Source organism: Micropterus salmoides, unplaced genomic scaffold (genome assembly GCF_014851395.1).
Source record: "Micropterus salmoides isolate LMB-PRFRI ecotype aquatic unplaced genomic scaffold, ASM1485139v1 Ms_hic_scaffold_19, whole genome shotgun sequence".
Classification (NCBI taxonomy): Eukaryota; Metazoa; Chordata; class Actinopteri; order Centrarchiformes; family Centrarchidae; genus Micropterus; species Micropterus salmoides.
In genome coordinates this window covers 10,009,230-10,024,582 of record NW_024041039.1, presented here as the reverse complement: position 1 = coordinate 10,024,582, position 15,353 = coordinate 10,009,230, and the positions used below count along the sequence as shown (strand labels likewise).

Below are 15,353 nucleotides of genomic sequence, written 5' to 3'. Positions count from 1 at the left end.
TGCTGAGTCCAAATCATGGTGTGCATGATATGTTTTTTTTTGTTTTTTTTGACAGGGTGAAAGCACAATACTGAACATGGACCTGACAACAGAGGAGAAGTCATCTAAAAGTAGTGCCTCTTGTAAAGTTGTCAAGCCTGGAAGAAAGCGCAAGCAGTTTCCAGTAAGTGTTAATCTGACATGAAATTAAATTGCTCAAGTCAAGATTAGATCAGCTAGTCCTTGCACACAGCAAAATAAAAGGAGTACATTTGTTCAATAATTTGTTAAATAATAACTCAAAAGTCGTCCCTTTATTGAACAGGTAAAATGGCTCATTGCCTTTTAAGGAGCTTCCAACCAAAGAATTTCTTAAACCTGAGTTTTAGTGAAGAGTTATAGTGTCCCATGCTGGTCTAAATGGGAGACCAAGGTATGCTCAATAAAACTAGTTTATACGGAATCCCCTGGTAGCTCGCTGGTGAACACATGAAATGTGACAGAAAGTGAGCTTGAGAGAGAGGTTCAAACCTTGATCACTTCCTCATCTCTACACAGCTGGCCAAATGTTGAATTGAAGAAATTGTTGGACATAGCCACAGTCATTCTGTCTTTAGAAAGGTGACAGGGGAGGGTGTTTAACCATCCCAGCAGAATAACTGGATCTGGAACCAGGCTAACTCCCACTACACCTGTGTCAAACAATTTTTGTAACTTCTTGAGCGACTGGTCAAAAGTGTACATTGTTATTCCGACAATTATTGCGTATCCCCTCTCTGTGACCTCATATGAACTAGTTTTTTAAGTATACCTCAGCCTTAAGTGTCTCATGATGGTTTAAATGCTAAATTCAGAGGCTTTAAATAGTAAATTTCTTGGTGCAACACTGCACTACACATTTCTGCAAAATGTCTGCAAATATGTTTTTTGTTGCTATGAAACTGAAAGAATTTGAGAAATATTGAATATCTGCACAAGATAACACCTATCAGTAGCCTCTGTATTAAAATAAATGTGTTGTTTCAGCCTTTTGACACAACACATATACTACTTTGTACTCATGCATAACATCACACAGACTCCACCATGCTGCACTCAAACACCACCCTAACATCATTTGTAATCTGTTTGTGATGTCTTTTGTTGTTAAAAGCCTTAATTTAATAATGACTCTTGGGCCAACATGTTTCTGGGTGTTTTTTTATTCCCTGAGATGTTATCATTTGCATAAAATCATGTTAATTAATTCTCACAGTGTGATTCAACAAACCAAAAAAGGGTTTATGGAAATATTTACAGATAATGGATGGTAGGGAGGGATATGCCAGAGGGGTTGTTTCAGTGTGTATTTAAAGCAGCTGAGTGGTACTTCCAATCAGAGATAAAGAAAAGCTATAGTTAGAATCAGGGCACCTTAGTGTTTTCACAGCTGTGGGGGATTGACCACATGTGCCGGACGCCCCATTTACATAGGTGTTTCGTTGTTTTTATTCTCTGACTGAGAGTGACTCAAAAATGTACTTGCCAACTCAATATGCTGTCTGTAAGGCATTAGTTGCATTTGTCAGCTTGAATCCTGAATGTACTCTAATATAATATAATCTTTGTGCTAATTTTTAAATGTCAGGTAAATACCATAATTTAATTAATATCACAAACCTCAAGCCTTTTATCCATAAAGTACAGACATCATGGACAAGGATAAAATAAAGTCCTCGTAGGAAATGTTGAATGAGTGCTTGAAAAATGCCTACCAAAGTATTTGTTCAATCACCTCAGTTCACAGGGTTTTATTTACATATTAACTGACCTTGCTACTCTTTACTATCATGGGCCCATTCAGCGTAAAATTCAGTGCCTTCAGCTAGTCAGAAGGGTGGTTAAAAATTACTCAGCTGGTCACATGTTTCAGGACTGAATCTTAAAATCATAATGTAATATTTATCATTTACTCTATTGGGATCAATAAATTGTCATCTTAAAGCCCGTGAGAGTTAAACCTTTAGTATGATGACAGACTGGCTGCATGCTGGCATGTATTTAGGCCTAGTTTCATCTGTAAGATTAGGAATTAATTGACTGAACATACTGATCAATAAATACATATCTCACATACTATGCAAATTTTGGCATTTGTTGGCAGCCCAATTACTAATTACAGTAAATAAAAGAGAATATGTCATATTATATGTCATCATATACTATAGCAACCTGCCAGAAACCCAATAAAAATCTCTGTGGAGCAATATAATATAATAATAAGTGAGACCTGTAAAATGACACAAAGTCAAAATATTGATTAGTGCATGATTAACTGTTTGTTAAACGTAAGCATTAAACATTTTATGTATAATATGTAAAACTGCAGCAGTTGGATTAGGTAGCCAGTGTTTCATTTTGACCTCTGTCTGCCAGTCTGAGCTGCCTGATTTACGGACTGTGACCTTTGACCTCTGGCAGGGGCCACATGTAGTTCACTGGGTCAGTAATCTGTTGCATAATTCTTTCAGCAACAGTTGTGTGTTCTGTTTGTGTGTGTGTGAGCGTGTTGCCAGAGTTTGTGCATTTGTTCGACTTTCTGTCAGTCTGTTTGCGCTAGTGGAGTTGTTTGCCTAAACCCCCACACACTCCAACCTCTTTTTCTAGTTATGAATTGAGTGAGAATATTAATAATGCCTGAGCTGTGGGTTTGTTGTTTTCATTCATCGTGTGAAGTTTATTTTGCATCTCTTCCGCATAATTTGGACTGCATTCATTACACAGATGTTTTATAGGTCTCCGGGTGGAAAGCTAGTTTGTCTGCAAGAATGAGATTGCTTTTGACCTTTTAGCTTCTAGCACAGGATCTTGTGTTTGCTAAACGTCATCTGCTGAAAGACAGATGCCTTCTGAGGCGTTGCTGTCGCCTGCTTGCCTTAAATGCAAACTGCTGTACATACATCTACAGGAGATGAAAGCTTCAGTGCTGCTGTCGCCAGTATTGACAGTCTGATCTCACAAGACATGCTCTACTTTCTGCTCTCAGTGACCCAGTAATGGGATTGTCTGAGAAAGTGTTTTTTTTTTTATGGCTATTTTTAGGCAGCAGCAGGGACACTATCACATTTCTTCAAACATTTGGGGTTGAAACAAATCTTTTCTAGGTCTTCCAAGAGAGTTGCTGCGTTTTTTAGGTAGTGCAACCTGTAAGAACTGAATGTATGACACTGTAACTGAAACTGCAACTTTAGATAGGTCAGCTCTTATTGAATTTACTCCTCTGCATAGAATGAAATAGTTTAACTGGGCGTTCCAAACTGGACAGAGTGAAAAACTTCTTCGTTGACAAACAGCCAACATTCTTGACATATTTCCGTGCTGCTGTAATGATGAATGCATGGCTACAGGAAGCTCAGTAGTGTACCTGATGAACTCTAATGTAATCCCTTCCCCACATGCAAGTTAATAGCTGTACAGGCGATTTACTGGCACAGCTTTGAAGTTTACAACTCTAGTTTAACAGAGCTGAAAGGGAAACGCCATAATTCACTGACTAATAAGTGTAGAAGTTGAGCTACATGTTTGATTCTGTCCAGATAGAGCTGTGGAGGCTTAATGGGTGAAATTAAGATTATCTAACATGGATGAATGCTTTAATTCACATTTTATCTCAAATAGCCCATTTAGCCAACAGAGACTGAAGTGCTTTCCTCACTCTGATAATGCCAGCTGTTTTATTGTTGCTCACTAAGATGACCTTTTTCAAGTGTGCTGGATGATTTGTTGCAACTCCTGAATGGTTTTGTTGACAGGCACTACACTGTTGTACACCATTGAAAAACCAAATTGTAACATACTGTTACAGCAATAATAATCTCTAAAGTTGATAGATTGTCAGGATGTTAACATTTCAATCTTTTCTTTCCTTGCTTGCAGGTTGAGAGCTGCGGCTCTCTTAAAGGCAGTGTGGGTGTGGGCAACAGCTACACTGGGGTGAGTAGGCCGTCCATGGCACAGGTCCACAATGGAGATGTGGGCGGGCACAGAGACAGGACGTCCGACGCCTGCTTCCCCAAACAGGAGAAGAGGGAAGTGGAGAACGGGATCCCCAGAGGCCCTTCCTCCTGCCGGGCAGAGGACAGCTCCCATGGTCAGAGCCTGAGCCCGTCCCAGGAGAACGGATTCCTGCCCAGCCGGGAAGAGCAGGACTTGGAGAAAGACAAGGACGACAGCCTGACGACGCCGCACAAGAAACGAGGGAGGCGGAAACTGGAGCGTCCAACGAAATGTGAGTTTTTTTGGCCTCTGTTTGTTCAGCTCTGCTTTATTTCGATCTGTACTGTCAGGTGACTAGTACAAGATCTCACACACATCTCAAGTTATGAAGTGTAAATAGATGTCAGCCTGAGTGGGTCTGGGCCGCTCAATACACAGAGCATTTCACTGCCAGGATTAGTAACACTGACGCTAAAAGTGTTGCATTCATGCAGCTGCCCAGTGCTGTGAAGGAAAGGCACTAGAAGGTTGCGCTGTAAATCAGACATAATTGCAATGTTTATACTGGCATTATTCATCTTATAAATATTATACTGAATGTTATGCATGCTATGTTTCACTTCTTTTGAATGTGGCTTTCCAAATGCTTTCAATATGCACAACCAGTTGGCGATTGAATGTGCAGTGTGCACCCTGTGACCAAAATAAAATTTCGGTGAAGCAGGTAGCGATGAAAACGAAAGCCAGAAATACTAATGCAATCTTTGAAATCATGTTGCAAAAGGAAAGTGAACCCCAACATCTAAATGTGGAAACATAGTTTCAGTTCCTACAAGTTCATCTCAATATATCATTTGAATACAAACTAATAGAATACAACTTAAGTGTCTAAAGGTGTCTTTTGCCCATCTGGCAATCAACACCCCCCCCTTACCAAATAACAACAGCAGTTACAATATGAGTACTCGAAATAATAGATTACAATGACTTATAATTCAGGGAAAACAGGTAAGAAAAGAACAAAAATTCTGAAGTAGTAATTATTTATGTGTAGTGCTGAAACAACTAGTTTATTGATTGATTAGTCAATTGACCAAAATTGATCTGCAACTATTTAATTGTTTAAGTCATTTTTCAAGCAAAAATGTCAGTTTAGCTTCAGGAAACGGTGAATTTTTCACTGTTTGATTATATTTTATAGAGCAAATGATTAATCGAGAAAATAAACCTCAGATGAATCGATTATAAAAACAATTGTCAGTTGCTCTGTTAATAAGGGCACAATAACTAAGACAACAGGAGTGAAAGCATGACTTGGCACGGCTTTTGCTGCCTATAAAATGTAATTCATAAAAGGCGACATTACTTGCAGACTGATAACGTAAATAACTTATGAAATGACAATTAGTTGAAATAAAACAACCAGTGCAAATGCAAACTGTACATTTGGAATTTAAGAAAGAGTCCTTCAGAAGTGAATCTACACCATTATCCAATAAAGATGATATAAGTCAGGGATGCATTGTGGGGAGAGAGCGGTGCTGACAGCTAGTTTTTAGTCCAAGATGGAGATTAACAATATCACTTAGCTGCTCCCCCCACTGTCTGCTTTTTAGTCCTATCTCTCTCTCTCTCAGCCACGTGTCTCTCTCGCTCCTCTCTCGGCCACAGAGACACCAGCTATGACCTTGATGAGGAGTGTAGTAAATAAAGCCGTGGGAGGAGCGACTCGTCTCCTGGCAACGAGCCTCTGTTGGGAGCTGGAAAGTCTCTGTTGTGGCCGCCTCCCTGTCAGGGGCCCTGCCAGGTGGATGGCGTCGTGCCCAGATCTCTTTACAAACTGCACTCGGTATTTACCTGATTGAGCCTCTAGGATCTGTTACTTAACTTCAAAGCAGAAATCTGGGATCACCCTGTTTTACTTTTAGGTGTAAATGGCTAAAAGCTGGTTTTGTGAACCAGGTCTGCAACTCTACTCCCTAATCTGGGACTGGGTCCAGTGCTGCTTAGCTTTAGTATGATACAGTGGTAAATACAGAAGGCATGACAAATATCTAAATTCCACATATTTACCTTAATTAAATTCATGATACATTTTAAAAATGTTCAGAACACATTGCTTGAGAACGACCATCCGGGTTCCCAAACAATGACAGGTCTACTTTATATGACCTGTGTAAAGATCATGTTTTAAATAAGATAAACTGTTAAACACTCACTGTTTTAAATGAGGATGTACAATTAAAGCAGGATGAGGCAGCAGAATGTGACTGGGTAATGTTTTGTTTTTAGGGGACAGATCACGAAATCTGTTAAAAGGGGCACTCCACCGATTTACCACATGAGGTTTATCTCTTTCTCTAATTAGCGGCAGTGTTAGTCAACCTGTGAAAACGATTATAAATGATTAGGGTTTACCAAGCAGAGAGGTTCTAACAACGTTTTGCTCTCCAGATTTTGGACAACTCTCACTTGACACATACCATCTTTGCGTCAAGTCCTTCACCGTACTCTGCCTCTGATCGCCTAAACCTTACCCTAACCTAAATCTGAGGGGGGTGATAACGTGGTCTAATGCAAGGATGCTTCTGAGTTGCATTACGTGAAGTGTAGAAACAAGCATTTATAGTCAACATTAAATTGCTGATAAGATACACTTAGTTACTATTCTCTTCTATAGTGGTAACTGTGTGTATCCTACAAGAGTAAATATTGGCCATTGCTAGCTTGATCAGCCATAAATTGCATGCTTTTTGGAGCTTCAGCATGATTAAAGAGTTACGTTGTTGCACTTACTTTCCTAAAGACTAAATAATGTGGGTTTTGGTGAAGAGGTTGTGAATTGGTTTAGAAACTATCTCTCTGATAGATCTCAGAGTGTAAAGAAAATCACGTCTAAACCCCTTGAGATCTCCAGAGGTGTCCCAGGGCTCGATCTTGGCTCCCGTTATATTCACCATTTTCGCAAATGATATTGGAAAACGTGCGTCGAGTCAAGTTGCATCTCTATGCAGATGACACAGTTACATATACATGTTCTCCCACCCTGGCTCAGGCTGTCACGGAGCTTCAGGTTGCATTCTCTGCATTGCAGTTCTCATTGCACAACCTCAAATTACTCTTAAATACCCCAAAAAACAAGTTCATGACATTCACTAGAGCTCGCGCTCAGGAGAACCTTAGCCGTTGCACACTAAATGGCTAACTTACTACAAATATCTTGGTATCTGGCTGGAAGATAAATTAGCCTTTAATATTCACATAGATAACCTTTTAAAGAAACTTAGGCCCAATAATAATATAAAAAAAAAATAAAATAAAGTGAAGACAAGAAATCCCACAAAATTACACTATATTATCTACTCTATCCTCGAAATTTAACCACTTTTAACAAGGCATGTGTAGAAGAAACTTGTAGGGAACTACAGATGTGTCAGCCTTGTATGTACATTAGACCAATAGTCTAGAGTGAATAGTCAAACATGGGATGAGGTAGGCTTATCAACATCACACAAAAGTGATTTGACGCAAACCAGGTTTATAAGATCTTTCATATATTGCAGGAGCCCTCAGTAAGAGGATGATGAGTCTTGGTTTAGCTGACGATTTGTTATCAACCAGTGCACAGACTACACTGTGCTGTAGCCAACACCAAAACCCATTATATATACGGTTAGCTCTCAAATAGCATCTTGCATACACACTAACTTGGACTCACCCAATAAGCAGACAAAACAACAAGACATTACCCCTAACTTTCAATGTCACGGCTACACCATCTCACACAAATCACCATCTAAGGTAGATGGAGGCTTCAAGCTTCATCTAAGGTGACCACATGTTTACTGCCACTCTGGAAATTCTAGAACCTGCAATAAACAGTCATTTAATCATTAGCTCTCTAACTGAACTAACACCATCTCTAAACACTGTCACCTAGTTTCTTACAAAATGTTGTTTTAAAGCGTCAGAACTTTTGTATAAAAGGTCCTCTGACTTACAGGGAGTGATGCCTTTAACATGTTCAATAGAAGCAACAAACACTAGACTGCTTATGATCAACAGACAGGGGAACTAAGTAGTCAGCAGAAGCAGTGTTAGCCACAAAGCCAAAGAGAAGACATACAGAAATTCAGATTAACAGTCTGCGCTGGGCCCGCCGCTCCCTCAAGGCCTGCAGCAGATGTTAGTTACATGGTTTGTTTTTTTTTCTTTCAAGACTGTGGGCGGCATAGGCAGTCACGTTTTTAATGTGTGAACATAGTGCAAGATGGATAGTTGTTTGCATGCCCCACACACTCACATAAATGTGCTGTTTGGCATTAGTTTGTAAGTAAGTATGACACATTGAAAGAACACTTTTTCTTTCAATCAGGACATTAAAATAATATGGAAGGTAAAGAAAGTTAAATGCAAACTGTACAGATTGCAGGTTAGTGAGTAGCAAGAGTGGACGTGCATTTTTAAGAAACAATGACTACACAGACTTTTAATTGAGATTGTACCAACAGTAGCACCTAGAATTGAATTGCTTAGTGATCGCTGGGAAGTGCAAAAAACACCACACACTGTTGCTCCTGTATGGTATCTTGATTGACCTTAAATGCACTAAACAGAAAATACGACTGTGACTACAGTATACATGCAGGGAGGGTTTAATCCCCCTACCAAACTAGTCTGAATAGAGGGAGTGTTGGTATATTCATCTCAAGAGAGGAGAATCCTTAGTGGGGGCCAGTGTGGTGGATCGATACTCTGCTAAACAGGGTTTCTGTTATCCATCTGGAGGGCACAGGATGGATTTGAGCTCCGGCTGGAGTGGAACTGAGCTCTAGCAATACGAGAGCTGGAACCCGCTCAAACTGGCAAGGTATACTCTCTGTGGGCAACATTAGCCAGCTCCCCTCACAAACCCAGTGACCTTGGCAGTCCGCACTGCCTCACCGATTTGTTATATAGTCACTTATTCCTGATGAGGACGAGGAGACCAGACCAGAGGAGAGAAGGATGGGGAAAAAAGAGCAAGGGGGAGGGAGGAACAGGGGGCTCAGCTACACATGGAACCAACTTGAAGAGGCTGCTAAGAGAGCGGACTATTGTTTGGACAGGTCTGTAGGGTACTTCACTGACAAGCCAGAGTTGGCTGTGCAGAAAACATGCCATCAAAAGTTGTCCTTAGCCTCTCAGGACTCAAGTGTTATGATAGTGTTTGGGCTTCAACTCAGTAGATAGTCATGTTTACTCAGGCTGTGCCATCATGCTAATTTAGGGCACAGCTGTTTGAATGGTGTATATATACTCCACTGGTGTCATATCACTGAGCCTGGGCACTTTTAGAAACACTTGCTTACACTGAAATGAAGCATTGTGAAAGTAATACCAGAGGTGTTGGTTTTTGCTTCTGTTATGAAGCTGATTTTGGCTTCCCTGCTGCTGCTGCTGCTGTAATACTTTTCATGAATCATGAATCCTGACTGCTGTCCTAGTGTTTCAGTTGGGTGGTATCCATGCTCCCTGGCTAACCCCTCACTGCTCTGCTGAACACAGGAAAACAATGCTGTTTAAGAATGAATAACATGTCCTTGTTGTGGACCTCCAGTTCTTAAATCATGGCCAAGTTAATGGGAAATCCCAACTGGAGCTTTTATTGTGTTCAAGACATTTTTATTAGACTGCGGTTTCAGTGTGCTATTTTTGACGATCTTTACTCTGCTGCTGCCTCTCGCTTTTGGTTTTGCAACTTCCTCTGTATGTATGGGCATTTTCTTTCCTGTGGAAAGTATTTGTCTTCCTAAGAAACTGCTGATAGTATTGAAGAGTTTTTATCCCTACCAAATATAAGTGATATATATATATATAGTATAAGTGTTGCAAGGAGTATTTAGATATTTTCCTTAATTAAAAGCAGCTATACTGCAATGTTAAAAACACCCCATTAAAGTTAAAAGCCACAACTGAAACATTTTACTGAAGTAAAAGTCTAGAAGTATACATGGCAAAATACATATATAATATATATTTTTGGGGGATTGGACTACAGTCAAACCTGACAATTGTATTCACTATTTTTTTTAAATGTTATAGACCAATTCATTATTCAATTAATTGAGAAAATAATTGGCGGATTAATCAGTACTAAAAATAATTCAACTGGGCAACAGGTGAGATTACTTTGTCATCTGCTTCTTCCAAGTTTAAGAATGTTCAATAACCTCAAGGTTGTACTTACGTAGAGAACTTGAGTTAATTAGTTACTATAAACTATTCACTGTAGTAATGGCACAGCAATTTTTGTTCGTCTCCACCACCATTTCTTCCACACTGTTCCAAATTACAGACAAATACTAACTTTTGCATCTCTCCATCCTCCAGTTGTACATACAGTAACTCATCTGCAGCAAGAAGAGATTCCTGTCTTGGTTCTGTTGAGGCTTTGGAGATTGGCAGGGAGATTAAATACAGCCCCAGAGCCGCAGTCAAGTGAAGCAGTATGATGTTGCCTTTACAGCTCAGTGTCAGCGGCGTGGGAGGGGCCATGCTAATAGCAACCAGCTGTGTGTCTCCTGAAGGGGGGATATAAGGTCAGAAGTGTGACATTTGCCAAAGTAAACCTGGCCCATGTCCACACTCATCATAACCTGGGCAGCCACTTCAAACCTTCTGGGTTGCATCAAACCCTCTTATGGCACCTGAGCACACAAGCTCCCGTGAGCCCAGGCAATTTTAAACTCTGAGCACGCATAAGGAGTTTCCCCCGAGCCACTATCTCTCAGTTTTATTAATTTTACTTTAATTTGATCAAACATGGTTAATGGGATGATGTGGATGGTGAGGTTAACAATTTGGGTTAATGAATATGTCATATGGGTTAGTGATGAATTTGAGGCCTCTTAAGTTTAACACAGATCCAAGGATATAACCCATGTGGTCAATTTCCACTCTCCTATAAATGATTCAGGCCATCCATTGTGTCGCTGTCTTTTCTCTAGATGTGGAGCACAAGGAGGAGGACGGAGGTCATGCAGTCAAGACTGAGGTAAGATTTATTTTCTGTTGAGTCTTTGTTCTCTGGCTGATATAACTTTTGAGGTGTCTTTCACACTCGCCAGGGCTGTAGCTTCCTTTTTAAGGGGCGAACTAGGCCTACCTTTCCTGTCACAAACCGTTAATCCTGTGTTTGGCAGCATGACAGATGGTCGTGGTGCAGCTTGAACAGAAGTAAGTGTTTTCATGACTTGAAAAAGGACAGTTTTTGTGGAAGAAATACTAAATATAACAGGATTCTCCACCTGACCATACTGGTATGTTATAAAAACATCAACCCATTCATTGTTGTTACAGCAATTTTCTTCTTTTTCTTACCACCTACTCTTGATTGTAGGACAGGTGGTATGATTGATATGGGGATGGTTAAGTGCTGTTTTGCATGACTGTAGCTGGGTAGGAATTGTTCAACATTTTGAGAAATTCACTTTATTTTTACACTTTTATTTTCTTGCCAAGCTTGGTGTGAGAATTTAAAAGAGAAATAAATACTAAGCTACAACTAGCAGTCAGTAAGCTTAGCTTAGCATAAAGACTGGAAATGGGGGGTAACAGCTAGCCTATCTTTGTTTGGTACATAAGCCCTCTTAATGAAAGAGTTGGACAGTTTGGGAAATACGTCTATTGCTTTCTTCCTGAGAGTTAGATGGGAAGATTGATACCCCTCTCATAGAGCTGGAGCCTGTTAGCTTAGCTTAACAAGAAAGACTGGAAATGGGGAAAAAACTAACTTTAATCTCACCAATGAATGCGCAATATCTCGCTCGTTTCATCTGTACAGAAACCAAAGCGTAAAAACCAAAATTCACCATATTACGAGGGGTTATGTGCTAGACTATTTCTTGGCTGGGACCAGTAATTTGTTGATGCGTTATCAACCATTTTTGTACGGACTAAACAAACTAGATGTAATGTGTTCATTTGTGAGCTTTAGAAGCCGGATTTTGTTACCTTTGTACAAAGCCAGGCTAGCTGTTTCCCCGTGTTTCCAGTCTTTGGGCAAAGCTATGCTAACTGTCTTTCTGGCTCCAGCTTCATTTTGAATGGACAGATATGAGAGTATAGATCTTCTTATCTAACTCTATAAACATTTTGACACCTCCTCTTACACAAATGTATGAGGAAAGCTTGCACTGACTGTAAACTGTGTCAGCACCATTGCAGGACTAGAAACTTTGCATAGTCGCCCAAAGTACAGAAAAAGTGAGTAGTTCTCTTGCCTTTGGACTTGTGAAAGAAATGGTACCTAATTGTGTATAGATCTGAAATATCAAATACACTTGGGATCTTATCAAATGAGTAGTTGCTGGTTACCTTGAGACTGTTGCCAGGGAGTTGTGATTAGACAATACGGCATCAGTTCTTACTGCCTGACCAATCACAATCTGATAGCACTATACGGCACACCAACATGTGAGATATCATTAGAAATTAGACAACCCCATGGCCTCAACTGCAGCTTACTCACTTGTTACCTAAAGTATGTCTCACCGGCTCTAGTGACAGATTGGATGCACAGATTTACTACAAATCTGGATGCTTCTTTATGAGAGAAACTCTAAAAGAAAGAATAAAAAACAAGTAGCTAACTTTTTTTTTTGAACACCTTAAACAGGGAGGTCGAGGCAGGCTGCGAAGGGGAGTTGGTTGGGAGATCAGCCTTCGTCAGAGGCCCGTGCCCAGAATAACCTTCCAGGCTGGTGACCCTTATTACATTAGCAAGCGGACCAGAGAGGAGTGGCTGGCCAAGTGGAAGATGGAGGTGAGTACCCCAGCTCTGTCCCAGCCACCGTAGATTACAGGGTGAGTAATAGGCGTCGACTAAAGCTGCCAGGGTCAAAGATAGGGCTTGTGGTGTGTTCACAGCCAAGTGTATTTGATGGGTCATTTGATATCTCATGAAGGTACCATTTATTTCAGTGGATTTCCAGGCCATTGACTCAGTCAGCTCCTGCATTTCCTGTTCTTGTCTGTTCTGTTCTATCAGCAGAGTAGAAATATCATGCAGCTGCACATCTGTTTGATGCCTTGACATGATTCATGCGTCCCAGAAGAAAATGTTGCTGCAAATGTATTGCTTTGCGTCATTCTGACTGCTTTTGTTGTCTTGAAGGTGTGTTGAAGTGATTCTACATTAAGGGGTCAGTCCACCTAAATCACCCAAAAACATATTTTCCTTGTTATCCCTAATGGAACGGCTGTGATTCAGGAGGTTGAGCTGGTAAGCAGACATGCTTGACAAGGTTGGCGGTTTGAGCCTCCAGTCCACATGTCAAAGTGTCCTCAACTAAGACACTGAACCCCAAGTTGCTACTGATGAGCATGCCAGCACCACCACCATCCTTGTGTGAGTTTGTTTGAGTTTGTGTGAGTTTGTGTGAGTGTGTTTGTGTGTGAGAATAGTTGAATAAGAGGCAAAGATTGTTTTAAAAAATGTATTTAAATGCAGCACATTAGATGGGTTTTATTCGCAAAAGTTTTGAGTTTTTTAAATTTTAAAACCTTAACAGCAAAGTCTCTTTCCAGAAGAAAAACCTTGTTAATCTGGATAGTCCATAGGCTTTGTTGGCATCCAGATTAAGAACTGTGTTAAAAAAAACACACACACACAAAGAGCTGCATTGGTGGGGGCTAGTGGCTCCTGGTATTGGTGAGGCAATGAAATCCAGGAATCTTCATGAGATTTATGATTTAGGAGATCAGATGCCAAAAAACACTGCACAGCAGTTTATAATTTGATGAGTCAGATCAGAGTGTTTGTAATTCTATTTTGTGTCACAACAATTGAGAGGTGAAAGGTAGAAATATGTTGTTCACGTTACAAAGTAATCAACCTCTTCTTGTGTTGTAGCCAAAGTTAACTTTTTGTCTTTTGCAAATAAAGAAGGGGCTAAAGTCGGTCTGAACTTGGCTTGCTATCAACAGATTTCTTTGGCAAGGCAAGTTTATTTGATAGCACATTTCAACAACAAGGTGATTCAAAGTGCTTTACATAAAACATAAAAGCAACAGGGAAATATAAAAAAAGTTTAAAAGCAACATAGGGAAATTGAAAAAATACACATTAAAATATAATAAAAGTTACAGTGCAGTGTACAATCAGGGTTAAAAGAGTTAAATGGAAAATAAAAACAGGCTGAGGGGTTGAGCAAATAATTGATTTACAGTTATTTTGAAAAGAGAATAAACAGAGAAGTACACTTAATCTACTCTCTCTAGCTAGTCTGTACACAGCAATCTTTGGGTCCACTGATACTCCAAAAACCCTTGAACACTACAGTGAAACCAGGACATGTCTGTCCGCAGGCCACTTTGATCCAGTTAGACTCTGGACCCACTTGTGCGTTTACAGGTGGACAGAGGTTCCTGCAAATCACTCAGGTGTGAGATTTAAGACCACTTCCTTCACTCTGTTCAATCTCACTCCCATTATCTTTTCACTCAATTACCTACTCATTTCCCACCGTGTAAATATTTCATTAAAAGCAATGGTAAAAAGCTAAAGAAAAAGAAAACAGGACAGTAAAAGTTACAGTGCAGTGTAAGTTATCAATCTACTAGTTAAAGGCAGTGGTAAAAAGAAAAATCTTAAATATTTAATTAAAAGCAATGGTAAAAAGAAGTCTTCAGTCTTGATTTAAAAGAACTGACAGTTTCAGCTGACAATTGGGACTATTTCTGTGATGGAATATAGTTCCAACAAAAGTTTCAATGCAAGTGTAGCGCAATAACAAACATCATTATTGAACTTGGAAATGATACTCTAGTTGCCAAAACAATCTCATCAACACTCAATATTTGATTATATCTTTTCACGTGACAACACTGAAGAAATGACACTTTGCTACAATGTAAAGTAGTGAGTATACAGCTTGTGTAACAGTGTAAATTTGCTGTCCTTTTAAAATAACACATCAGAGCCATTAATGTCCAAACTGCTGGCAACAAAAGTGAGTACACCCATAAGTGAAAATGTCCAAATTGGCCCAAAGTGTCAATATTTTGTGTGGCTACCATTATTTTCCAGTACTGCCTTAACCCTCAGTGGGTTCACCAGAGCTTCACAGGTTGCCACTGGAGTCCTCTTCCACTCGTCCATGACGACATCACAGAGTTAGTGTATGTTAGAGACCTTGAGCTCCTCCACCTTCCGTTTGAGGATGCCCAACAGATGCTCAATAGGGTTTGGGTCTGGAGACATGCTTGGACAGTCCATCACCTTTACCCTCAGCTTCTTTAGCAAGGCAGTGGTCGTATTTGGGGTTGTTATCATGTTGGAATACTACCCTGCAGCTGAGTCTCCGAAGGGAGGGGAGCATGCTCTGCTTCAGTATGTCACAGTACATGTTGGCATT

General features: G+C 40.1%; 1 protein-coding gene across 4 annotated transcripts in view; it reads left to right on the top strand.

The window, feature by feature from the left end:
* The window catches only part of dnmt3ab (DNA (cytosine-5-)-methyltransferase 3 alpha b), a 45,063-nt gene that overhangs the window by 5,014 nt on the left and 24,696 nt on the right, over nucleotides 1-15,353 (top strand). For 2 of the 4 annotated variants that reach the window (XM_038729121.1, XM_038729120.1), the window contains exons 3-6: nucleotides 56-163; nucleotides 3,895-4,246; nucleotides 10,944-10,990; nucleotides 12,614-12,760. In XM_038729121.1, coding sequence (XP_038585049.1) covers nucleotides 56-163; nucleotides 3,895-4,246; nucleotides 10,944-10,990; nucleotides 12,614-12,760 — 654 coding nt within the window. The remainder of the gene's footprint in view (nucleotides 1-55; nucleotides 164-3,894; nucleotides 4,247-10,943; nucleotides 10,991-12,613; nucleotides 12,761-15,353) is intronic. The other 2 variants (XM_038729123.1, XM_038729122.1) reach the window with 1 other exon arrangement.